The 27,621-nt window shown below is 37.2% G+C and overlaps 1 protein-coding gene across 1 annotated transcript in view; it reads right to left on the minus strand.

The window, feature by feature from the left end:
• MAGI2 (membrane associated guanylate kinase, WW and PDZ domain containing 2) overlaps positions 1-27,621 on the minus strand; it is a 1,715,773-nt gene that overhangs the window by 219,847 nt on the left and 1,468,305 nt on the right. Inside the window, 1 exon segment of the mRNA XM_043965407.1 lies at positions 4,462-4,503. Coding sequence (XP_043821342.1) covers positions 4,462-4,503 — 42 coding nt within the window.

The raw sequence follows: 27,621 nt of genomic DNA on the forward strand, positions 1-27,621 counted from the left end.
ATTCTGATTTATTTTATTAAACATTTTCTAATTACATTTTTTTTTTAGGGAGGCAATTGGGGTTAAGTGACTTGCCCAGGGTCACACAGCTAGTAAGTGTTAAGTGTCTGAGGTTGAATTTGAACTCAGGTACTCCTGAATCCAAGACCGATGCTCTATCCACTGAGCCACCTAGCTGCCTCTAATTACATTTTAATTCAGTTTCAGTCATAGGTGGGAGTTTTGTAGGCTGCATGTGGCCTACCTCTATTCTACACTTTTAAGATTCAGTTAGTTTTTTTTCTATTTTGTTTTTTGGAAACCATGACAACTAAGGAGGAAATAAGGGAGCAGCTCATGAGCCAACTTTATCATAGAGGTCAGGAAAGCAGCTATTTGTGACCTTATGGTAGGAGTGTTAAGACAAGAAAAAAAAAAAGCAAGGGGAAAAATAAAAAGGGACATTTAGTCCTAATTGAAGTTTGATCACAGGGCCATCAACTTTGCCCTAGATTGGACTACATTTCATTTTTTTTTGTTTTTTTTTTTTGTTTTTTTTTTTGTTTTTTTGGGCAGGGCAATGAGGGTTAAACGACTTGCCCAGGGTCACACAGCTAGTAAGTGTCAAGTGTCTGAGGCCAGATTTGAACTCAGGACCTTCTGAATCCAGGACTGGTGTTTTATCCACTGTGCCACCTAGCTGCTCCTACATTTCCTTTTAAAACATCATCATCAAAATGTAATGGAATACTATTGTGCTGTAAGAAATGATAAGCAGATGGATTTCAGAAAAACCTGGAAAGACTTACATGGACTGATGCTGAGTGAAATGAGCAGAACCAAGAGAACACTGTACACAGTATCAACAACATTTTGTGACAATCAACTGTGATAGACTTAACTCTTCTCAGCAATACAATGATCCGAGACAATGCCAAAAGACTCATGAAGGAAAATGCTTTCCACATTCAGAAGAAGAACTATGGAATCTGAATGCAGACTGAAGCATACTATTTTCAGTTTTGTTATTTTTTTGGTTATTGTTCTTGTTTATTATTTCTTACAGTTTTTTCCTTTGTTCTGATTAATGTAGAAATGTTTAATATGATTGTAATGTATAACCTATATCAAACTGCTTGCTGGCCTCAGGAGGGGGGAGGGAAGGAAGGGTGGGAGAAAAATTTGGGACTCAAAAAGTATCTTTACATGTAATTGAGAAAAATTAAAAATAAAAATAAAACCAAAGTTAAAAAAAAGAGATTTTAAAAGCATCATTGTCATCATCAATATCAGCATCATTGCAGAGTTGAGGCCTTTCAGTGAGGAAACTTTCTTTCTACCAGGACAGATCAGCAACTTTTCTGAAATTTCCGTATCAATGGGATGCTGTCAGAAAAGACATTTTCTAAAAGCAACCTGAGAGTCCGTCAATATTATAAGAGCTCCACTGAGACACAGTGTCTGCAACACAGCAAGTGTTTAATAAATGCTTGTTGAATGACTGATTGAAAGGACTCTCCTTTCTCGCATATTTTACTTTTCCAGCAGAACTTTCTGCAGACGTTGGCACGAAGGCAGTGTGAAATCGTGACACTCCCGATCACAGAATTCCCAGTGACAGGCCTGAGAATTCCGAAGACTTAAATTCTCAAGAGTTATTTCTGAGTTGTGTGCAGGTCTAGGGAGGGAAGGAGGAGGGAGGGGTCTCATCTCAGGAAACTGCTAAGGTTCCCAGAGGATAAGGGATTGATAAATGACTCAGCTCTTCTTTTGGGAAAGAAATATGCCAGCGCAGAAGAGGAGTAATCCTTTATTTTAGTCAGTTTAATTTTAGTTAGCTCCAGAAGAATATAGTTGTGAACAAGGCAATTACTCTCTTCTCCCATATACATTCTGGCAGCAATTACGTTTGCCTCTAGTGTTCCTGTGTCCTGCCTTCCCAGATTCCCAGTGTTGGGAAATGGGTATGACCATTGTGCTATGCCATATCTGTGATAATGATTTCACTTCTCAGAAGAGATACAAGTCTAGGCTTATCACTGAAGTGGATCAACTAAATGCTCTCCTGGGGAGAGTTCTTACTCATAATTGAGTGGGGACTCACGCTAATGTGCAAAGAATACCTTTCAGGAGGTAGAGATGCATAGCATCCAGGTATTCTCTTGACTTTTCTTATAACCAAGAAAAAAATCATTTCTGGAGATGATTTTGATTTCAACTAAATCCCTAGGAACATTTCACATGCTAAGTGGATCTCCAACACTGTGTTTTGAAAAGACATGGCTTTGTGCACAGTATTAAAGAAGAGGTTGGGCGACTGAACAAAACTGATTAATTTTATGAATGGATTCAAGACTCGGAAATGCAAAGAATGATATTTTTGTGGATTAATTTGGCACATGGGATGCTGCAGTAAACATTTCAATTAAATTTTGGTACTTGAATCTCCTTCCATGTTTTAATTAAAACATAAGTACCAAGCTTTATTATCATAGTTTGGCACAGAAGAGTGCATTTATTCAATTTTCCTGCTAAAAATAAGCACTCATTTTCGGTCTTTCCTTGTAGAAGGAGCATCTCAGAGAGACAGAACAAGTCAAAGACCAGGAATCAAAGAAAAGAGTTAAACTCATTGGCTTTGAAAACTGCTTTATCACTGATCTCTACTGCTTACCTAGGGATGAAGCTAAGTACATCTGAGCCTTGAATTAAAAAGTTAGTTTCCATTAATGTAACCTTATCTTGGCAGGTGGATATTTTATGCACCTGAAATGCCACCTTAAAAGAAAACTACTTCATGCTCATATCTTGTGTTATGAGCACAGTTTGTCAGGCAAGGATATTCAAAGGCTGTTGTAAGGCAAGAATCAGCCTCCTGGGTCCAACAAAGATTCATACTTTGTATTCATGCCTCTATACTTACTACATAAATTGTACACATCAGATAGAACCACAGAGTATATAGGCTTCATTCACCTTCAGCCTCCATTTTTGTCACTAATTATTTCATTCCAAGAAACTGTTAGAGAGGTGGGAGATACCTTATAATTCACTAGAATTAGATTTTTAAAAAAAGTTGACAAGTTTTTAAGGGACACAGTCATGATTAGGGACACATTACCTTAGGTGGTCTAAGTTATTGGGCACACAGAAAGAAAAGTCAAGTAAATTAAGTAGCCAAGGATCTGACTTCAGTTTTGTATCTATAATTGTGTAATACCACTAGTTTCCATTACAGGTCATGTACATAATTGGATCCATAGGAGTCAATTTTTTTTTTGATCAAGTGTGTCTGAAAAAAATGGTCTGAGAATCAAGCTCTCTCTACTACCTTACACACACACACACACATACACACACACACACAAATAAAGAGTAAAGTATACAAACTGGCTTGCTATTTGAGGACAGAGTGTGAAAAAGTAGCTTAAAAATTACATGTAAATACAGAATGAGATGATTCTTTACACATATAATCCTCATGGTGTGTTAGAACAAACAGAGATGGATAATGAGCTGTCATCATGGAAACATTCTGGATGTGTGTGCTGGAAACACGTCCACATGAAACTGTTCTTATTATGAAGAAATATTTTCTGGAATTGCCTTCCTTGATCTCAATTCAATAGTTTAAATAATGTGACTGGTTCTAAGAATACATTTAGGAGATCCTTATTCCCTATATCCACCTTTGCAATATATTGTGGCTGTGGATTTTCATATGATCCACTGTCTCCTCTCACCACTATTTTTGTTTGGTGATTCAAACTACTTGACAGTAAAGTCTTTCTAAAATGGAAAGCACTAGCTGAATTAAAAAAAATCCTAATTTCTGGGATTTTCTTATGCAGATCATCTGAAATTGCTTAGTTTTTGCATGGATATCCTTTTGATGTTAGGAGGACTTGAGGGAGCCCCCCTAAATATTTAGTGGGTCCCTTGTGGGAATTGAAGGGATTAAATGGAGAGGAAATAGGATGAGCAGGCATGGCCAGAGAACCTACACTGACAGGATCAGATTACAGATCCATTTAAGCATTGGGGAGTAGACATTTGAATTTGAAATAATATGGACCCTAACAAAAAACTCCATTTCTTTCATTCTTTAGGCAGGCCTTTGCTACAAATCTAAGAGAAACGCATATTCCCAAACGAGTTTCTTAGATTAAGCTCTTCAAATCCATTGTCATATCTGATCTTTGACTAAAAATGTTGGGTTTTTTTTTTGACAAAAGGAACCCAAATATGTCTATTTCATGCTTTCCCTTTGCTGTCACATTATTAGGTTCATTCATTAGGTTAGTCTATAGTGTTTAACCCTATATTGTTAAATGCCCTATGAAGTTGAATTAAAGAGATGTGATCATTGCATTTCGGTAAGTGGATATTACCCAGAGAAATAATGAAAGGAAACATGGTGACTTGAACACAAAAATGGGAGACTTTTTGTCCACAGGACAGTGAATGCTGAAGAATACTTGCCAGAGGAATCCATTCGAAAACCGGTCCTTGGTGGCACTTGTTCTGAATAGGAAAATGGGGAATTAAAGTTGTAATTCATTTCTTTGACATTTGGAGATTTAACTTCCCTTTCTTTGTGTTGTGGGTTAAAACTGTAATTATTTTTTTTTGTGATGGATGAGCTTTCCCCTCCCCCCTCTCCTCCCCCCCCTCCACCAAGGATGTAGGGAAATTGTACTAAACCGACAGTTATTTTTTCTTCATGCATAATACAGACATACTCATATATGCCTCCAAAACTCGCCATCCCCTGACCCATATCATCGATATTCCTATGCTAAACTGAGTTTGAAAAAAATAATCCACCTTGAACAATCATTAAGTAGTAAAGGAAACAAAAAATAACTAGGTGCATATACTTTACATAAGGTACTATACAAATCATTCTTTTTTTTTAATTGGGCCAAACTTTGAAAGAAAGAATTTAATGCCAATAAATATAAAGTCTTTCTTATATTTGGCTTTAAAAATTAATTTTACAATTACTACTAGGCAACATCTTCTCAATCTTTTTTGTGCCAGGCCTGATAATACTTCTCAGAATCATTTAAAAAAATGCATAGAATAAAATACATAAGATTACAAAGGGAACTAATTGTATTGAAATTATGTTTTCATATTTTTTTGTTTTTGTGGGGCAATGAGGGTTAAGTGACTTGCCCAGGGTCACACAGCTAGTAAGTATCAAGTGTCTGAGGCCATATTTGAACTCAGTTCCTCCTGAATCCAGGACCAGTGCTCTATCCACTACACCACCTAGCTGTCCCCTTTCATATATTTTTTAAGGAGACACACTCACAGACACCAGGTTAAAAACCTTTGTACAATCTACTGGATTGCAAAGTTATGGCTTATAGATAATTTGAAAAAAATTCAGTGGATTGTGAATTTAATAAGAATTAGTAGTGTGATACCATATGTAAGATGTGAGAAAGCTAATGAAAACCTAGGCTGCATTATTGGAGAGCTATAGTATCCAAGATTAGGGAATTATTAATCCTACACCAATATTCTACCTTGGTGAGACCATTTCTGAATGGTTATGTTTAAATCTGAGACATCTTCTCACTGTTTTCTGTATTCTATTATCTTTCTTTTTCCTTCCTTCCTTCCTTCCTTCCTTCCTTCCTTCCTTCCTTCCTTCCTTCCTTCCTTCCTTCCTTCCTTCCTTCCTTCCTTCCTTCCTTCCTTCCTTCCCTTCTCTCTTTCTTTCTTTCTTTTCTTTTTAGAGAGTCAATTGGGGTTAAGTGACTTGCCCAGGGTCACACGGCTAGTAAGTGTCAAGTGTCTGAGACTGGATTTGAACTCAGGTCCTCCTGAATCCAGGGCCAGTGCTCTATCCACTGAACCACCTAGCTGTCCCTCTATTATCTTTCTTTTTTGAGTTAACCTGCATTCTTAATTTCAGTTGTCACTTCTGTGTAGATAATTACTAAATACACATATTGAACTAAAATGTATCCTTGAACATGGAAATGCCATATTTCAGATTGCCCACTGGACATTTGTACCTTAATTGGCACAGAATAAACAATTAACTTAATGTCTTCTCCGAGTCTATTCTTTCAACTTTGCTGTTTCTTTCAATGGTTTGTTGTTGTTGTTCAGTGGTTTATCAGTCCTGTCTGACTCTTTATGACCGCATTTGGGGTTTTCTTTTGCAAAGAAACTGGAGTGGTTTGCCATTTCCTTCTTCAGCTCATTTTAGAGATGAATAACTGAGGCAAACAACGTTAAGTGACTTGCCCAGGGTCACACAGCTAGTACGTGTCTGAAGCTGGATTTGAACTTAGGAAGATGAGTCTTCCTTACTTCAGGTTGCCTTTCTTATATAACCAGAGGAAATTTGTATAAATTTAAATGTATAAGTGACACTGTGTGTGATAACATAGAATTCATGTAAATCAAATATAGGAGTTTCAAAGTAGAAGTATATCATATCACAAGATCAGAACTGGAAAGGACTTCAGAGACCATCTAGTCTAGCACCTTCATTTTGTAGCTAAGAACTTAGAAGTCCAAGGAGATGAAGAAATTTGTCCAAGTTCACAACAACAGTAATCATCAGAAGTGAGATTTGAAAACAGGTTCTCTGACCCCAAAGTCATTGTTCTTTCCACTGTACAATGCTGCCTCCCCAGATAAAGTATCCTAAGGCAGAGGGAAAAAAAATCTTGTTTTAAAATTGTATATATTTTGAAAAAGATAGGTCTTGTTGAACATGTGTATTAAAAAGGAGTATGTGATAACCAGCAAGCACATATTTTAGTTGTGTTAAGACTAACAGTTGAGTTAAATACATTCACCTGTGCCACCACCATGAAGAGTTTCTACAAAGGGATGCAAATTATTTGCTGATTATATAAAAAAATCAAACAATGAAACTGAATTGCTTAAATTGTTCTCTTCCATTTTCACCTTGACTTTGAAAACACTTCCTTAATTGCAGAAAGAGGAATCACAGAATTTCAGAATCAATCTAATGCAACTATCGTTTTAAAGATGGGGCCAGAGAACTCAGGTTTCTTGCCAAAGATTATGCTACCAAGGGAACCTCTCCTTAGTGAAAAATGTCCTTGTATGATCTGTAGAGAAAATTCTCTTGCACATCCTTTTTAGAAAAAATATCTCTTCTCTGACTATTATATCTCAGTACTCACATCCATTTTGTGCTCAATAGATCTAAAATTGAAGCTTGCTGCCTTATTGAGTTGTTTGTTCTGTTGCTTTTTACTATTACTATTGATAACTGTACCTTTCTCCTACCAAATTACAATATCTCTATTGCTTTCAGTCCTCTCTCTGCTTTTCCATTCCTGACTATACACAGGAAAAGCGTGCAGGTAACTAGATTGGATCTTGACTTTCCTTATTTATATTTTTGTGTAAAAATGGTAACAAGTAGCAACGTAGAGAAGAAAGAAGGGCAAAGTCTGTTATTAATCTACATATACCCCTAGCTTAGAAATCATTCAGAAGATAGATGATTTGGGCTGAAATAAGCCTGAGGCACATGTATCAAGAAAAGTGTCAGAAATTGGGTAGGCCTGGATTAAATCATGTAGTCTCTCTTCTTGTCAAATAATCAAATAAACAAAAACACTACAAATTGAATATGAGAAATTCAAGAAAAAAATGGATAGACTTAAGTAAATAGCTAAATTATCAGCTGGATGAACAGTTTTTGGACCAGTAGCTCTGACTGGCTATGCTATCTATCACACCTTTCAGAATTAATATTTGATTTTTCTTATTAGTCATATCTGATCTGTTATCATGACCATTTAATATGAATACTTGCCCCTCCTAGTGCATGATGTTATATGCATGATGAAAATTTTAAGATCGCATTCAATGAAAGGATTTCAAAGCATGATACTTGTAATAAAATTATCAAAAGCATAGGACCACTTTGTAGATAAAAGACTAGTCAAATGACCCTAGAGAAAAACAACCACTGTTTAAAAATTTTCAATTGGTATAGCCTGGGGGCGTCCAGAACTTAGGAGAGAAATTTAGTTGATTTTTTTGTAAATCTTTTTTAATGGGTCATTGAGGAAACATTGACACAATCCCAACAGAAGTGGCATTAGGAGGAGTGGCAGATGGAAAATAAAAAGGAATACAGAGACCCCTCTGAGTTATGGGCTTCACTCCCCCAAGGTTGCTATTTTGACAGTATTAAGGGATACTGAATAAACTGATGCAATTATAAAAAAAGATTATTGGGTCAAAGAGCAAAGCATTATAGAAAGCATTATAGAAAAAAGCCTTCCACCTTAACTTTTCAGTTACTTAAAAGTAGCCTAAAGCTAGTCTGTATAAATAGGGACTACATTATTGCTTCAAAGAAGGACCACAAGGCATAAGTCTGAAGAGTTCAACTCTGTTCAAAAATAAAAATGAAATATGAGTCTCCTGATGGTGATCATAAAGAATAACAATGTCTATGTATATGCGGAATGTCCTTCTCGCACAGAGGAATATTTGCTCCGAACATGCAATTCCCCACTTATCAAGGGCAGAATGATAATCAGTGTCAAATAATCCATCCCTTCTCTGCCATTTTCAACTAGTTAGCCTGCAAAATTGTTACTTTAAAAGCCTCATATTTTTAGCCTGACTACTACTTAGCATTGGGGGGTTGAAATTTTTTTTTCATTCCTTCATTTTCCTTCCATTCATTTCCTAAGAAACAAAAAGATTTGTTTCAGTGGAGGTGACTTGTCCAAAGCTCAAAAGCTTCTCTCATTTGTAAAATTGACACTTCATATTAACATGACCACAGTAGGATTTAGATACTCTCTAAAATTCAAAAATAGTTTTTATTTTGTTTATTTATTTATTTCAGGGCAATGAGGATCAAGTGACTTGCCCAGGGTCATGCAGTTAGTAAGTGTCAAGTATCTGAGGCTGGATTTGAACTCAGGTCCTCCTGAATCCAGGGCTGGTGCTCCATCCACTGTGTCACCTAGCTGTCCCCTCAAAATAGTTTTTATAATGGGTGCTGCTGCACTAATGCTTTGGGTTCTTCTCTTAGTCTGTACTATCAACAAAATGCTTTTGACATGATCAATAACTCTTTCAATCAGGGAATAACCTAATTTCTGCTTCTCATATTATTCTCTTGCAATAATATTTTCCCACTACACAATTTCAGAAGCATTGGCTTTATAACCATCAATAATAAAAATATAAAGAAACCCAACTGTATGCTCAGTTAAATTATTAAAAGGTGTATGAAGGGGCAGCTAGGTGGCACAGTGGATAAAGCACCAGCCCTGGATTCAGGAGGACCTGAGTTCAAATCCGGCCTCAAACACTTGACGCTTACTAGCTGTGTGACTCTGGGCAAGTCACTTAACCCTCATTGCCCCACCAAAAAAAAAAGTGTATGAACAATGTGATGTGTACTATGAGATAAGCGACATCTTTACAGCTTTTCTAGAACCATACTTAAAGTAATGGCAGCTTTCCCCCTTATTTACTTCTTTTCTTTTTTGGGGGCGACCATGAGGGTTAAGTGACTTGCCCAGGGTCACACAGCTAATAAGTATTAAGTGTCTGAGGCCAGATTTGAACTCAGGTCCTCCTGAATCCAGGGCCAGTGCTCTATCCACTGCGCCACCTAGCTGCCCTCCCCCTTTATTTTAAAAGGATATGCGTGAGGTATAATCAAAATGTTATCAGAGTTCTTGACCAGCTGTACTTACTTACCTTTTAAAAAAACTACTAATTTTTATGTTAAATATAGTCTAACCAATGGAAATTTATGTGGGAAGCTAGGTGCATTCACTGTTCTCTTTTGGTAACAGTTTATATTTTCCAAATGGCTCATATGCAATATATTAAATAGCTTTTGTTGCAAAACAATTTTCCAATAAATCAGTTTTGATTTACAGCTATGATTTCACTGGTGTAGGGACTGGTACAGTCAGGAAATTCTCACTACTAATGCATATCAACTATTATAACTAATAGTCTTAGAAGCTAGTCTGAGATCTTGGGAAGTTGAGTGACTTGCCCAGGGTCACCCAGCATGGCCAGTTCTGTCATAGGCAAGATGTGAACCCGGGTCAACCATACTCTCCCTTCATTAAATTCTGTTGCCTGTCAGCATCATAAATCAAAGAGGAATCTGCTTTTGGGGCAGGGTCAAGTGAGATTTGGGGAATGTAAATCTCAGTTCCCAGGCAGTAACACAAGACTAGGGAACTGAGCTGGACTGAAGAAGGAACTGGATGGTGGTGGAGACTGGAGTTGGTGGCATGTTGAAATCCTGCCAGTAAATTTGGACTGATACTATGTTGTGACATCATGGAGTCCAGGATGCAGTTGTCTGGAGGGACCAGATCGATTAATCAGTGAATATTTATTAAGCTCCTACTATGTGCCAGGCACTGTGGAGATACCAAAAGAGGCAAAAGATAGTCCCTGCCCTCAAGAATCTTCCACTGAAACTGACTCTCTTCTATTTCCCAGCCTTTTTCCTGGTCTGGGCAGCTGGGTATGCTAGCTTTTGTTCTGTATTTACGGTATTTAATTTAGATCTTATTTACATATCTTGAAATCCCACTGACCAGCAAACATGTCGAGCTCTGTTTATCTAGAGCTATATTGCTCAAAGTTTGGACAAAGGGAGATGTAAAGAGAGAGAACATTTTTTTACTTTAAGGAGAAAAAAATGTGGTCAACTGGACATTATTTAGGGTCTTAGAGCTAATAGAACAAAGGGGGAGAATATTATAAGACTTTACAAACCTAGCACAGAAATTTAGGATGTAGCTACTCGAAGAAATAAATCATGAACCAATGAGAATGGTAGGCTGGGGCAGAACAGGGAGGAATGGGTGGATAAGATCACTTTGATTTTTTTAATCCAAAGGGCTGAGTTCAAAAGGAAGGCCCTTTTCTACTGATGGAGGAGAAAGCTAAAAGAAAGTCATGTTTAAGGGGAAGAGAAAGTTTGTTTCTTCTGAGCTCACTGACAGATTTGCTTACCTTGCTCAGCAGTACCAAGGACACAATTTAAATCAGTCAGAGGAACTAGTAATAATGTTCTTGGGGGGCAGGAAGAAGAGGAAGTAAATGCATAAGAGGAACATATGGGTTATTTATTTCTCAAATCACTTGAAAAATGAGTCAGAAAAAGCCCCATTGACATTGTTTTAGATTGAATGACAATGCACAAGACAAAAGCCCCTAGCATTGATATGCACTAGCAAGTAGCATTTTAAAATCACTAAATGATATTGGTCTTCCATCCAATGTCTTTCTGAAAGTCTCTAATCATCACAACTTAAGAACATAAGGGCATAAGAGATGCTATTCTAGTGTGCCATCCAGTTTGGTATACTATCTATGATAGTCACACCCAGTAAGGGTTGTCTACCATGACACCGTGCTCAAAAGTTTAGAGACATATAAGGACATTGCAGATGTTCTCCTCAATGCTTGACTATCATACATGAATTTTAGAGAAACCCTTCTTGAACCTATTGATATTTTCAGCCTCTATGACTTGGAGATAACTTAACAGAAGAGTAAATGGAACCAGAAATGTAAAGGGAGATAGAAAGTAAGCTCACAGATTTGCTTCCCCAATCTCAATCCCAGATAATGACAGGATAGTAGTTTTTTGTTTTTGTTTTTGTGGTATGCATTTAGTAGTCAACCTCCATTTAGAGTTGACTCAAAGACTCTGGGGCACTGGGCAACATTTTTTTTTGTCATATTCCATCTTTTCTGTATTACTTGACTATCAGTCAGAATCGGCTCATGGTTTAACCTTGGCCTTTGCTCAATAAAAAAAAAAACACAAAGCAAAACAATGAAAATGTAGCAGAGCCTTAGACCTGGTATTTGTCCTTTTTTTGGGGGGGGGGCAGGGCAATGAGGGTTAGGTGACTTGCCCAGGGTCACACAGCTATTAAGTGTCAAGTGTCTGAGGCTGGATTTGAACTCAGGTCCTCCTGAATCCAGGGCCAGTGCTTTATCCACTGTACCACCTAGCTGCCCCCTGCTTTTTTTTTTAATAATAAAAAATAATAAAATGCTCTCTTTTCCTTCTTTAGGATATTCTTCTCCATTTGCTTAGCAATGTTCTGGAATGGTGCTTAGCCCCAGGGAACTTGTTCCTGTAGGTTAATATTTTCTAACTGCTGGAAATGCCATACAGCAGACCTTTCTGAAGAAAATGCAGTGGCATTTCTGTTGTAAAGAGGCCTTACCATAAGGCACATTACATTGTACAGATACTGGACACTTTTATGGTCCTATATTTGCCAGATGTCTTATTACAGAGAGGCATGGGCATGCTGTATCTCATAAATTCTTTATTTATAACAATCAGAGCTCAATGTGAAGAGAAAAAAAAAGTTTGGGCAACTCTAGTCATCATTCAACCAGAATGACTCAACCAGAACCAGCAGAAAAGAGGAGGAAAATTTTCAGAAATGACTTAATTTTTTTCTCCTTTCATGTCTTTCATGCTGTTGTCTCCAGCTTCTGACTTCATAGATGCAATAGCAACCATGAACAAATAATGCTATCCCATGGTAGGCCAGAAATAATCTTAGGCTGAATTTACTGGCTTTAGAGAGGACTTTAAAAAAGGGAGGACTGTCCTGGAAAAAGGCTTACTTGCTAAGGTCAATGAGATTTCACTGCTTTAATATCTCTAGAGAAGGAGAGAAGTTTTTCTCTGTGATAAAGAGAAGAATGCATTCTCAGCTTTACTATTGAAGGCTGTCTTCTTGCCTGACAATTTAGAAAGAAGTGCTGATTGCTTGCTGGTCATCACTATGGATGTTGTAAGTATAATCTTTCCTAGGAATAGGAGGCTAGATTAGACAAACTCCCTTTCAAATCCATGATTAGGTAATGTTACACTTGGCTTCCTCCCCATGATAAGACCGAGGAGCTTAGATCTGTGTATTTTAATGCATTACACCGTATTGTTCTTTCTTCTGGACATTTTGTGCTTTAGATGTGCATGTACAACTAACAAGGGTGTCACTAGGAGGTTTGGACTGCTAATTGAGGCCCTAAATACCAAATTGTGGGTGGAGCTTCAGTATTTGAGGTACATAAATTACACCTAGGCAGGTAGGTGGCACATCAGATAGTTCTGGGCTTGGAGTCAAGAAGATTTGAATTCAAATTTGGACTCAGACACTTAGTAGCTGTGTCATCTTGGGCAAGTCACTTAATCTCTGTTTGCCTCAGTTTCCTCATCTGTAAAATAGGATTAATAATAGCTCTTGCCTCCCAAGGTCTTTCTAAGGATGAAATGAGATAATATATATGTATATGTAAATATAAATCTATATGTATATGTACATATGTATGTATGTGCGTATGTGTGTATTTGTGTATGTATGTATGTATGTACTCACATGGCAGCTAGATGGTTCAGTGATTAGAGTGCTAGGTTTGGAGAAAGGAAGACCCGAGTTCAAATGTGGTCTTAGACACTCACTAGCTGTGTGATCCTGGGCAAGTCACTTAACCTATTTGCCAATGACAAACCACTATTTTATCTTTGTCAAGAAGATCCCATATAGGCTCATGAAGAGTCAGGCACAACTGAACAACAAACAATTCATATGTGTGTGTGTGTGTGTGTGTGTGTGTAAATCTTGTGGTACTATATAAATTTGGGCTATTATTGTATGGTTTAGATATTTACTCACACACCAGGAAAATATACCATCTAAGTTCACTAAAAGCAGACATTTACCTAAAAAGATCACTATAAATATTACTATATTTGTTATGTAATAATGTGTACATAATAATGTAATGTAACCGAATGGCATATTGTATAAATTTATATGCATATTTAAGTCTATATAAAAAGAGTCAAAAGTATCCTTATATGAAAATTATATAGAATTTACATTCCCACAATGTCTCATAAAGTACAGTTACTCTCCTCTAAAGTCCACTAAATTCTTTGTACCTCATCATGTTAAGGAATGGACTGTGGGTTCTAAATGTATTATCCAGTGAAGTACAACATATCATCTTACCAAGTTGGAAAGTGTTCAAGTATGGATCCAAGATGGATCCTGTGTTCTGTTTGAAGACCAGCCTAATTAAGTTCCAGAAGGCTTGTGGATTGGACATAAGGTAATTAAATTAATTAATTAATTAATTTTTGGCTATAGCAATTCCTAAAATTCCCAAACTGGTGAAATCATAGCTCTTGAAAAGCAATAAAAGAATAAAGGCTATATAAGGCAATTTTCATAGAATGTATTATTGCTATGCCTGAGTTGATAAATTCTGGACTTTTCTTTGTTTGATGCCAGTTCACTGACCTACTATCCTATACACATCAGAAGCATGTAAGGCAGTACACTTTTATAAGAAAAGCAGAGGAGGATATTCAATGAGGATGAGTAGAAATCTTCAGGCCAGATATTGTACACATTTCAGTTTGAAGATCATTATACTACAAAAGTGTTTCTCTTTTCTTTATAAATTTGCCTTCTGAAGATACAATATAATTTCAGATTATATATCCCATTCTAAAAGCAAATCTCTTGTTCTGCCTTAGGAACTGAATAGGACAACAGAGGAAAAAAGCCCATTAGCATTGATACATGATGCTCAGAATAAAGACTACAAATAAGATACTTCTGGATTGGAAGTTATGTGGCAATACTTATATCCACAATACATCTTTCCTTCACTCCTTGGATAAGTTGCATTTTTCTTTGTCTGATATCATATTGGTTTATGATTTGTAGCCATACATCAATCACTGGGAAAACACTACTGTTAGAAAAATGAGATTTGTGGCAGGAAGCAGCTTGGGATCATGGAAAGCACCAAATAAATTTTGCAAGTGCAATCTAGTCAGCCCTCTGATGCCATTGGGCTTTCCCATTGTCCATCTGAAGCATATTTCTGAAATATATGCACACATATATCTTTATGTATATACTTCTGTATGCAATCTATATCTATATACACATATATACACATAGAATGCATGAGGTTCATATTACATTGTATGTTGCAGAATGCATATTAATTCTCACACATATATTTATTATAACATTCATACATTTTCATTGATAGATATGTTTCATTTCCTTTCTATTCCAAAAGAGGGTAAAATATCAGGGATGATATTTTTTTTTACCACCAAAAAGGCAATCTGTTGCCCATATACCTAAGCCTCTTTTCTATTCTCCTTACAGTATTAATGATGCCATTCTATGCACACATCATGAAAATCTGCAATGAAAACATAAGAAGGGAACAAGACAGGTTTTCATAGATTATTTTCTTCTGCTAACCATGTCTTCACAGCCACACAAATTTCTTAGTGGTGTAAAGAACATTAAAACGTGTGCGGAAAAATGGTATTGGATTCAGTAGAACAGAATATCGTCTTGAAAGAACTCTGACCACCCTTAGTTCTAAGACTCAGCACTCTAGTTTATATCCCGGGACCTTCCACTCCTGATTATTGAGAGTTAGTCATATCTATCTGGGCTCAGACCCACCACGCTCACTCTGGTCATTGTCTTGCCATTCCCTAGCGTGTTTATCCCCATTCCCACAACCTCTTCCTACCTTCTGCTTTGGGATAGGTAATTAAAAAATCAACAATACTATTACTAATTCTGCAAAGGATTTGACAATCAATCATCTCATAACTCCATTCAGAAGCTCTGTGAGTACTGTGACCAAAACATCCTTCCCTGGCCACCACCACCTTATACATGCTGCCTTCCCCTATTAGAATATAAGCCTCTTCGGGGCAGGCAGTTTCTTGCTTTTTATACTTGTATTCCCAAGTTCTTTGTACAATGCCTGGCACTTAGCACTTAATAAATACTTTTTTCATTTCATTTCCTTCTTTCTCTAACAAGATATCTCCTATCCATGTTAACATTATATGAAATTTAATAACAAATGCAACCACAGAGATACCTCTGTTTAATAATTCCAAGGATCAAGTTAGGAATAAACAGGAGATATATTTAGCCAAGTGATTGTCAGTGTCATAGAGGATCTATTGCAAAAACTTCAAGTGGAAGAAGAATCCCCCATAGATAGCAAAGTTCTTCAAATGATTCTATTCAGAAATGACACTGAACTAATTACAATGATCCCAGAGCTATAAAGTGTCTTTTATGAAATCAACATTCATTCTGAGGCTATTCTAAGTGTAGATATTCTTTACACCTGAAAAGTAGAGGAAAAACATGTGCTCATTATAACATTTGGCTTAATGGTACTTTTAAATATTTGTGCTAACTTGGGCCAAAGTTGAAATTTTAAAATTATAAATATGTTAAATGTGAAAAATCATTGATGAAACATCAAGCTAGCAGGTAGAAGTTAATAAACCTTGATAACAGCACTGAAACATTTTATAATGTATAATTATTATCAAACTGCCTAATTTTCTACAAATGACAATAATTTACATGTATGTAGAATTTAAAGATTTACAAAGGAGCATCCTCACAATAACAATGGGGAGATAGGCAGTAGACATATCATCATCTTCATTTTATATATGAAGAAAGAGATGCTTTGGGAGATTAAGTGACCTGTCCAAAGTCACAAAATTTGTTGGTGAGGCACAATTCCAACATGAGACTTCTAATTCAAAGTCCGTCACTCAATTCAACATGTCTCTCTTCACGTTACTATAATATATTACACAATCACAGAATCTATTTTAGAGGGCCCCTTAAAAGGAATGCAGTCCAATTGAGGCAGGGCAAGGATCCTCTCAATGGTATATTTTATAAATGGTCATCCAAATTCTGTTTGAAAACCACATGTGGTGGGGCATCCAATAACTTCCAAAGGTGGCCCATTCAACTCTTGGGCAATTCTAGAAATTTAGAAGGTTCTATTCATAATGGATCTAAAATCTAACTTTATGCAACTTCTATTCATTGACTCTAATTTTTCCATCTGGAAGCAAAAACTAAAACAAAAAGTCCAAAAGAACCATAATCCTGCCAAATGTTGGCTTTTCAAATATGTAAAGAATGATATCACATCTCTACTAAGCTTTCTTTTATCTTGGTGGAACAACCACCTCCAATTCCTACAGCACATGTTCATATGATATGGTCTATAGTTACTGCATCATACTGACTGTTTAACTCTGGACACATTAGGTTCATTAATGTCCTACCTACAATGTATCACCTAAAAATGAATACCATACACAAATGTTAACCTATGACAAATTCCAGTGGGATGACCAACCCCTTATTTCTTTGTCCTTGGCAATCTAACTCTACTAATGCAGCCAAAGATTCTGTTTTATTGGCTACTATGTAATCTTAACTCATAATGACCTCAAAACACATTGAAAACTCCCAGACCTTTTGCATGTGAACTACTATCTCACCCTTTCTACCTAATCTTACATTTGTTTTTTAAAATAATATTTTATTTCCCCCAATTTCATGTAAAACAATTTTTAACATTTGACTTTTAAAAATTTTAGTTCTAAGTTCTCTCCCTCCCTGCTCTCCCCACTAGCTGAAAAGAGAAGCAATTTGATATAGGTTATCCATGTGCAATCATGCAAAACCTATTTCCATCTAATCCTACACTTGTGATATTAATTTTTAAAAAACCCCAATTTTTAAAAAATGGTCTCTTCCATTTCTGAATCAATGACCTAGAATACTGTGTGTCATTCTGTGTACCCTGATGTAAGAAAGATGCTGATAACCTGGAGATTATCTAGAGACGAGAAACCAAGATTTTAAGGGCCACTGAGTCTATGTCACATGAGGATCAGGTCAAGGACCTGGGAATGTTAAGTTGGAGAAGAGAAGCTGAAGGTGGGGGGGAGGGCGAACATGACCCTTGTCTTCAAGTATTTCAAGGGTTTTCAAGCTGAGTAAGAATTAGGTTGGTTCTATCTGAGCCCAGAGGGCAGAACCAGGAGTATTGCAGGGAAATTGCAAAGAAGCTGTTTTAAACTGAATTTCAGAAGTAATGTCCTAACAATAAGGGCTTTCCAAGAGTGGAATGAGCTGCTTCAAGGGGAGGTAGTTTTCCCCTCCTTGGATGTCTTTAAGCAAAAGCTGCAGGACTACTTTTGAAGGCTTTTTTATCGGAGATGATTTTGTGCACAGGGTGGTTTAGATTGCCTGTGAGGTCCCTTCCAACTCTCAAATTCTATGATTCTGTGCTTCTGTGATCAATTACGACTTACCATTTATTCCAATTAAATTTTATCTTGTTAGATTTGGACAAGGTTTCTAGTTTGTCAATATATTTTTGGATCGTAACTGTTATCCCACATAATAGCTATCCCTTTTAACTTTGTGTCATCTGCAAATAGGATGAACACACCATCTGTGCCTTCACTCAAGTTCGCTGTTAAAAATGTTGGAGAGCACAAGACAAGCATACATTCCTGGGACAAACACACTACTACCTAGTTCACTAATTATTTCATGTATGTATGTCTAGATTGTAAACTTTTAAAAAAGGATATTATAAAAGTATTTCTTTTATTCCCAGGGGATCTTGTACAATGAATGCTAGGAAAATATACTAGCTATTGAACAAATATCAAATTTTTGTTTGATAGCTTAATTAATTAAACAATATCCTTTTTCTATGAAAATTCTAGTTATCTGAGACCATAGAACTATCCCAGTCCAATCTATTTTCATGTGGATATCCCAGTGAAACCACAAAACAAAAAGATTGTAACCAACTTCCTTTCTCCAGTCATATTACATCATATAAAAAAGGTCCCTCTTATTCTTATGAACTCTCTTGAGAGGCATAATGGATCACATACTGGACTTAAGGTCAAGAAGATCCAAATTAAATTCTCATTAAGACTTTTATTAGCTGAATGAACCTCACTAAGTCATTTAACCTCTTTGCCTCAATTCTTGTCATTGTTTTGATGTGTGCATGTTTGTTATTTTTTAGGAGCTTTATTGATATTTTTGCTTTTACATTACATTTATAAACTATCTTCACTGAGAGGTGTCTTGTAACAAAGTAAAACAATTAAGTTTTGATTTAGTTAATAATTTTTTTTAATAAATGGTATTATTAGTTATGTAAAACTAATAGTAGTGATTTCATCTGAAAATGCATGCAACATTGCATATCTGTAGCACCCCTCCCACCTCCCTTTAAAAATATTGACAGAAATCTTTTTTTTTTTCTCCCTCCCAACCCCCATCTGTAAAATGAATGAGGTTGGCCTTGATGGGCTCTATATTCTCTTCCAGCCTGTAATTTATGATCCTATGAGACATTTTTTGCTTCTTTCTTCCATGCATATAGTCATGATGTTTTAAATGGTCTTCAATTTTCCATGCCTGTTATAAATTGTTTATAATTTTTTTCCTTTTCATAAATATGTTTGTTGAGATATTCCTGTGCATGCATATTATAAAGTTAGTGCAATCTAATTATGAGTCAAATGAGGCATGATAGCAATTATATTATTTAATATATTTATATCATATGTTGTAGTCTACTTCATAGTAGTCAAATATTAGTGGCAATCTTGATGGAAAAGAGGTTATAGTTCATGCACAGCAAAGTATTATGGGTACTTTGGGTATATATGGGTATATTTTATTGAATTTCTGCAACTTGATTTTGAATATAAATGCAAAAAACCACTCTCAACAGATTTAGAAACATTTCTATGAAAGGGCACTAAAGGCTTACTATAGTGATAGGGATTGGACCTGGGATTTTACTAGTATAGGGAACTCCCAGATGTAAAAACTCCTTTAGCCAATACAGGTTGAAATCTTCTCTGCTAGCACCTAAGGTATGGGTTTGTTCAGGTTTTTCCTATTGACTTTTTCTGGAGAGAACTAGGACTTCAAGTATATGCCTGTGTATAACAAATATAGGACTTTATTATAATTAAAATAAAATGAAGGGGCAGCTAGGTGGCACAGTGGATAGAGCACCGGCCCTGGAGTCAGGAGTACCTGAGTTCAAATCCGGCCTCAGACACTTAACACTTACTAGCTGTGTGACCCTGGGCAAGTCACTTAACCCCAATTGCCTCACTTAAAAAAAAATGAAAAGGCATTGGATTACAATATAAGCCCTGTATATTGTCTTTTTGGGAGAGATACAAATCTCAGACATATTCATGAAAAAGTGTGATCTTTGGGCATGGAAGAAATAAGCATGTGGAGAAAATTAGAATAAGCCTTCATCTTTACCATCAGGTTAGGATATGTTCCATCCTAAAGATTTGAATAAGAGAACGAATCTTTTTTATATTTGGAAGTCGTAATGCGTGTGGGGAGAAGGGCTTCTTTGTTCAACCATAATACAATCCCCTTCCCCCCACAAACCAACAAACTATATTCCAATGTGTTTTATGTGTATGGCACTGTGGCAGACACTGAAGATAAAAAGATAAACATGACAAAGTCCTCATCCTCAAAGAGTTTTCATTCTATTGAGAAATTGGCAAAAAAGATATGACAGGTACAGAGATAATTATAATAGTACAAGGCAGGATCACTAAAGTTCAAAGAAGATTCAGAATTAAATTTCATTTTATATGTGGTAGAGAGAGATGGGAATGAAGGAGAGATCCAGACCAGAAAATGTGAAGAAGGAGACAGGATTTTCAGCTGTAACTATCAAAGAACCCATAAAAGTGGTTGCCCAATCTGGTGCTTTGTCCACTGTGCCACCTTGCTAATCCACGATAACATCTTTAAAATAGGGTTAAGGTGTAGGAGGAATGGACTGAGGGAAGAGGAAGGGGAGAGATAGTTTGGGAAGAGGTAATTCACATGAAGGAAACAAGATAAAAGCTTATGGAGGGGAGGGGAAGAGGGGGAAAGTGTTGGGGAGTGAGTGAACCTTAATATCATTGGAATTGGCTCAAAGAGGGAATAACATACATACTCAAGTAGGTATAGTAATATATTTTTGCCCTGAGGGAGGGGAGGGAGATAAGGCATGGGGGAGAGAAGAGGGGAAAGATTGGAGGGCAGATTGGGGGAGAGAGCAGTAAAAAGCAAAACACTTCCGAGTAAGGTGAAGATGTTCTGCATTACTGCACAAGTATGAAATATTGAATTGCTTGATTTCATAGGGAGGGTTGAGGAGGGAAGGAGGAAGAAAATTTTAGAACACAGAATTAGCTCAAAGACCTTAATCTCATCAGAGTGGGCTGAAGGAGGGAATGACATTCACACCCAATTGGGAGGAGTAATCTATTTAGCCCTACAGGAAAGTAGGAAGGTAAAATGATAAGGAGGGAAGGGTGAAAAAAGGGAGTGCAAAGCGGGGGAGAGGACAATCAGAAGTAAAACACTTTTGAGGAGGAATAGGTTAAAAGAAGATAGAAAATAGAGTAAATATCATTGGAAGGGCATAGGATGGAGGGAAATAGTTATGATGATTGATTATGATGGCAAAATGTATGATGCCTATTTTGCTGGGCTGATATGAAGAAAATTCTTTGTCAAATTTGAGGTACTACATACCAGTTATGATGAACAGGATACTATCAGAAAAACCTGGAAAAAACCTACATGAACTGAAGCAGAGTGAAATGTATTGTATACAAAATAATAGCAATAGTGTAAGATGATCTGCTGGGAAGCATGTGGTTATTTTCAGCAAGGCAACGATCCAATATAACCCTGAAGGACTTATGAAGATTGCATCCCATCTGCAGAGAAAGAACTGATAGTATCTGAAAACAGATAGAAAGAAAGTTTAAAAAAAATTGTTTTGCTTTTGACAATTCCTTAATTTGAAGTTTTGTTTTTTGATTGTTTTCTCTTAGAACCTAGCTAATGTGGGAATATTTTCCATGACTACTCATGTATAATTTATTTTGAATTGCTTGAGTTCTTGTGGGTAGGGGGTGGGAAGGGAGGGAGGAAGAGAAGTTGGAACGCAAAGTTTTTAAAAATTGATGTCAAAATTTGTTTTTACATGTATTTTAGAAAATAAAATTCTATTCAGAAAAAAAGGGATGGTATAAGGGAGGAAAGAAATAAAACCCTAGATAATCTACAAAAAAAAAGAGGTTGCCCAAGCCCCATGATCTTAGATTCTGAAATGTGATGATGAGGGAAGGATTATAATCTGGACACTGGAGATAACTAATTTCAGTGGATTCAGGATATAGAAACTCAGGTTCATGGAACATCTAGGAGTTAAATCTGGTTGAAATATACAGTATACAGAATAAGGCTGGGAATGCAGTCTGAAAGTCAACTGTGGAAGTCCTTAAATGGAAAGCCAAGGAGTTGACATTTTATCCTAGAGGCAGTAGGAAGCTATTGAATGTTTTTAAGCAGGGGAGTCGTAGTAGGAACAGTATTTGTTTTATATAGGCTGAGCTAGTTTCCCTTTAAGGCAAAGAGGGATGATATCTTTGGAATTTGGTTGATATGCAGGACTAGGGGATAAATCATTGGCATGGCTTCCTTGTTGCTTGAGGTATAGAGTACTTCAGTTTATGAGTTTATGAGGACTTAGGAACAGCAGAGCTTTAACCTGTAACAATTGGAATGATGCCACCTGCTGGAGACTTACTGTAGGAAAGCTCCAACATGAGGAGAGGGCCTCTGAGGGCAGGACCATGCATCTTTTCTTTGGCGTCAGTAAGTGACGTTTGCTTGTGGGAGGAAGAAGGGGGAGGCTGGTGCGCTGGCTCTCTCTCTTTTGTGTGGACTCTGGCAGAGAATGGAGCTAGGAATGCTCTCTCCCCTTAATTGATAGATGAATCAGGCCTTTCTCTCTCTCTTTACCAAATTCTTATTCTCCTTAATAAATGCTTAAAAGTCTAACTCTTGCTAAAGCTTATAATTTATTGGCGACCACTCATTAGATATTTTAGATGGTTTAGCTAGAATTTTAGCTCTTAGAAGCCAAATGCCTGCTACAGAGCATTTTTCTAATTCAGTATTGCAGCTACATTGAATGTGGAGAGAGAGGGCGGAAGCAACAGTTGTTTTTTTTTTTTTAACTTTTAATGTAATTATTAAAAAATAACCTTTTAAAACTTTTGTTATAAGGAGAGTAGCTTTTAATTGCAGTTTATTGTCCATGAATATTTCATTGTGTCCTAATCCCAAACTAGAATCAGATTGGCCTGAGTTGGACCTGGTCCAGCGTATTGATATGGTCAGATCTGTGCCATTGGAGTGGGGAGACACTAGAGGCAGGGAGGCAAATTATGAAGACTAGTTGTACTTTTAAAGACACATATCCTTATGTAAAGTGAATTAGTCAAATATTTTGAGAGGTTGCATCATGAGGTACAGTGATTATTTCTTCATTCTTGATGTCAGAGTTTATCTCTATTATATACACTTTTTGTGTAGTGGTCCCATAAACACTAAAGTGACCACAGAGCTATAAGAAATGAAGACATAAAAATAATAGAGCTTAAATGAGGAATATATTAATTATGTAAAATAGGCTATGTGATGGAAGTATTCCCTTGTAGAACATAAGGAAAACTAAGCATGGCATAGTGAATAGTATGAACACAATGGACTTCAGACTCTTTATAAGTTAGTAGTTTGATGTGGAAGCCAAAAAAGCTGATGAGATCTTGGTCAGCTTTAAGAGAGTTACTGCTTCCTGTAAGAGGGATAGTGTTCTATGTGCTTGTTGTACTTCATCTGGAGTATTGTGTTCCTTTCTGGGGAGCATGGTTCAAGAAAGATATTGACGAACTGGAGAAGATCCAGAGGAGGGCAACCAGAATGGTGATAGGCCATGAGTCTGTGACATATGAGGACTGATTGAAAAAAAAAATGGGGAAAACAAAAGAAAAAAAGAAAAAGCAAAGCAAAGAAAAGGGAATGTTTATTGAGAAGACTGGGGCGGGGAGGGGGAGGAGACGCTTCTTACTGTGTTCCAATGTTTGAAAGGCTGTCATATGGAGGAGGGACTAGATTTACTCTATTTGGATTCAGAGGGTAGACCCAAGGGCAAACCTGATGTCAATAATAAGAGCTGTCTAAAAATAGGACATGATGCCTTGATAAGTGTGATACATTCACTTTCCTTGAATGCATGAAAGTAAGAAAGAAGAGAAAGAATTTAAAAAAGGATGGACACAAGAAAGAAAAGAAGAAAAAAAAGAGGAAAGATCTAGGTATAACAACCAAACCATTCTCTGCTCTTAGGGAGATTATATTCTAATAGGCAAAGATGCCATATGGGCAGGGGTATGCTGGTAAGTGGGTTTTTTTTTGGGGGGGGGGTGAGGCAATTGGGGTTAAGTGACTTGCCCAGGGTCACACAGCTAGTAAGTGTCAAGTGCCTCAGGTCAGATTTGAACTCTGGTCCTCCTGAATCCAGGGCCAGTGCTCTATCCACTGTGCCACCTAGCTGCCCCTGCTGGTAAGTGTTTTACAACTGACTCTTTGAAAAAAAATATATGCAGGGACCCATTTTTAATATTGATCCACATTAATATTTACTCTTATGTTCTTAAGTCTAGGTAATCAACAAAACAATAAATCAAGTGCTGATTTGTAATATTTGCTGATATCTTAGGTATAAATGCTCACACTGAAAATCTAAGAAGTTGGCTTTCAAGAGCAGGTATGAGCTAGCTCCAGCATACCACTTCATATAAGGAAGTTAGAAATAGAGAGGGGGAGGAAGTCCACAGTGACATGGTTTGGGGATGGCTGGTAGGTAGTCTGATGGCCTTGTTTTAAACAAGAAAGTTCTAATTTCAGGGCCTAGGGTATTGGGAATGGGATGGGGTAGGGAAGAGTTTGCATTCCAGTGGGTTAGAATGCAGACAGTGTGGTCTCAAGAGAGCTAGGAAGTGGCTGTTGTCACCTGGTTTAGGCGGGATAATGTGAAAACTCACTTTTCAGAGCCTAAGGTTATGTAGGGCTAGAATATGAGTTCCGGTGGAAGGAGAAGGAGGGTAAGAGAGTATAGGGGGCATGGGGGGGCAGCTAGATGGCACAGTGGTTAAAGCACAGGCCCTGGATTCAGGAGTACCTGAGTTCAAATCCGACCTCAGACACTTGACATTTACTAGCTGTGTGACCTTAACCCCCATTGCCTGCAAAAAAAAAAAAAGAATATAGAGAGTATGATTTGCAGATGGCAGAGAAGGAGCAGGATAATCTGGTCCAAGTCTGGATGGAAAAAAGGGATCTTCAAGCAGAGGCTTTGTGACCACTTGTCAGATATGTTAGAGTGGGAATTCCTCTTGCATCTTTGCTGAACTAGATGGCTATGGAGGTCTCTTCCAACTCTCAAATCCTGTCATTCTGTGACTGCTGGTCTTGGCCTCAGGAAGAAAGTTCAAAACCTTCCTCAAACACTTACTGCTTATGTTGACTTGGGCAAGCCACTTAATTTTTTTCAGTTTTTAATTTCCTCATCTATGACATGGGGGTGTTGGACTTAGTCACTTCTAAATGCTCTTCTGGCTTTAAATCTGAGATCCTATGATCAATTAGCAATGGAGACAAAAGTGGGGCAGAAATGCTACAGAGAAGTTGTAGAAGCTCAGACATAATCAGTTTGGGCTGCTTGTCATTGTGTGAGGAAGGAAATGAATAATAACAGGTTTATAGAGAGCTAGGAATACAAAGAAAGGCAAAAGAAAGACTGCTTTCAAGGAATTCACAATCTAAGGGGAGGGAATAACATGCAAACCACTCTGTACAAGTAAGATCTATACGTGATAAATTGGAGATGATCAACTGAAAGACACTAGCATTAAGGAGGATCAGGAACAGTTTCTTGTAGAAGGTGGGATTTTAGCTTGGACTTGAAGGAAGCCAGAGATGAGGAGGGAGAGAATTCCATATGTTGGGGAAAACCAGGAACAATGCCACTAGAGCTTAATAAATGGGGAGTTTTGGTAGTGGTGGTATGGTAAGATGTACTATAGGATGATCACTTTGACAGTTGAGTGGAAGATGGGGAGAGATGTTATATTAGGGAGACAAACCATTCATGAGCTGATGAGAGCTTGTACCAGGATGGTGGCAATGTCAAAAGAGAGAAGGAGATGAATAGGGACTAGATGAGAGATGCTTGGAAGGTTAAATCAACAGAACTTGGCAACAGATTGAACATGGGACTGTGTGAAAGAGAATGAGGAGTAGAAGACACCTAGATTATGAGCCTGGGGGACTAAAAGAAAGATGATGCCCTCAACCGTCATAGGGAAATGAAAAAGATGGGTGGATTTTGGGTGGAAAGATAATGAATTCAATTTTGGACATGTTGAATATAAGGTATCTAGGTCAAGATGTCCAATAGACAGAGATCAAGTGTGAGATCAGAGGAGTCACAGGATTATAGCTCTAAAGTTAGAAGGGATCCTAGGTGTCTTAGAGATGGTTTATTCCATTCCTTGTTTTATAGATCTGGAAGCCCAGTGAGTTTAGGTTATGTGCCCAAAGTCACATAAGTAATGAAAAGAATCAGGGTTCAAATTTGAATATTCTCACTCTAAACAGAGATTTCTTTGTACTACATCATGATGCGTTCTAAATGGTCTTTGATATTTTCTCAAAATATGTTAAAAAATATTTCCCAAGCTAAGAACTATTGACATAAGATTTCAATGACTTAGGCATAAATCTCACAGGTATTAGTTTTCTCTTCCTCAACTAAATGGACAGCTTTCTGGGAGCAATACTTTTGTCCTGTATTTTTAATAGGGAAGAATGTAATTCTGGTCACAATGTAGGCATTCAAAAAATGCCAATTCCTTTTTTCAGGAGTTGGTAAGTGGCCCTTGTTGTTTGTCCTTTATTTTTGTTTGTTTGTTTGTTTTTTTTTTTGCAGGGCAATGAAGGTTAAGTGACTTGCCCAGGGTCACATAGCTAGTAAGAGTCAAGTGTCTGAGGTTGGATTTGAACTCAGGTCCTCCTGAATCCAGGGCCGGTGCTTTATCCACTGTGCCACCTAGCTGCCCCGTCCTTTATTTTTGAAGAGGACCAATGACATCATGGGGTAATGTCCTAACTTGCCCATGAATTGGATTTAAGTGAGGCAGAGTTGTACAAAGTCATGAGTCTCACTCTCTTCCAGAGTTATTAAAGTCCAGGGGCAAGACAAAAGTCAAGATGATGGGTGATAGCCCAGGATGCAGTGAATGACCTTGGTGTCTTCAGGGTCTGACCAGGCTCTAAGTGTTCCACAGGGCCTGCTTCAGCTACCTTCATTGCCATTGGAATAAATTGTTCTCATTGTCCATTTTGTTGAGGAAAGTCTTAATGTACTTGGGGTAGACATCCCTGTAATTCACCAACAGGTTTGAGGCCTATTGATTACCTGTTGGTGAGTTACAGGGATGTCTAACTTTTAGCTCTGCATTTATGACCCTATGCTGTCTAGATCTGCCTTCAGGCCCAAGTGTTGTTGCCACTACAACACACCATAAACATGACAGCTATGTATCCAGAAACCATTTTGAAGGGAAAAGATGAGATCCAGCAACCCAGACATGATATTATATAATGCCTCTATATTGATATGACGAGCAATTATTTCATAATAGTCTTCTGTCTTAAGCATTTAATCAACCAAAGTGATTTTTCATAATGAGTTGTAAGTGGTAGGGTGTGTGTGTGTTGGGGGGTGGGATGGGGAAAC

Source organism: Dromiciops gliroides, chromosome 5 (genome assembly GCF_019393635.1).
Source record: "Dromiciops gliroides isolate mDroGli1 chromosome 5, mDroGli1.pri, whole genome shotgun sequence".
Classification (NCBI taxonomy): Eukaryota; Metazoa; Chordata; class Mammalia; order Microbiotheria; family Microbiotheriidae; genus Dromiciops; species Dromiciops gliroides.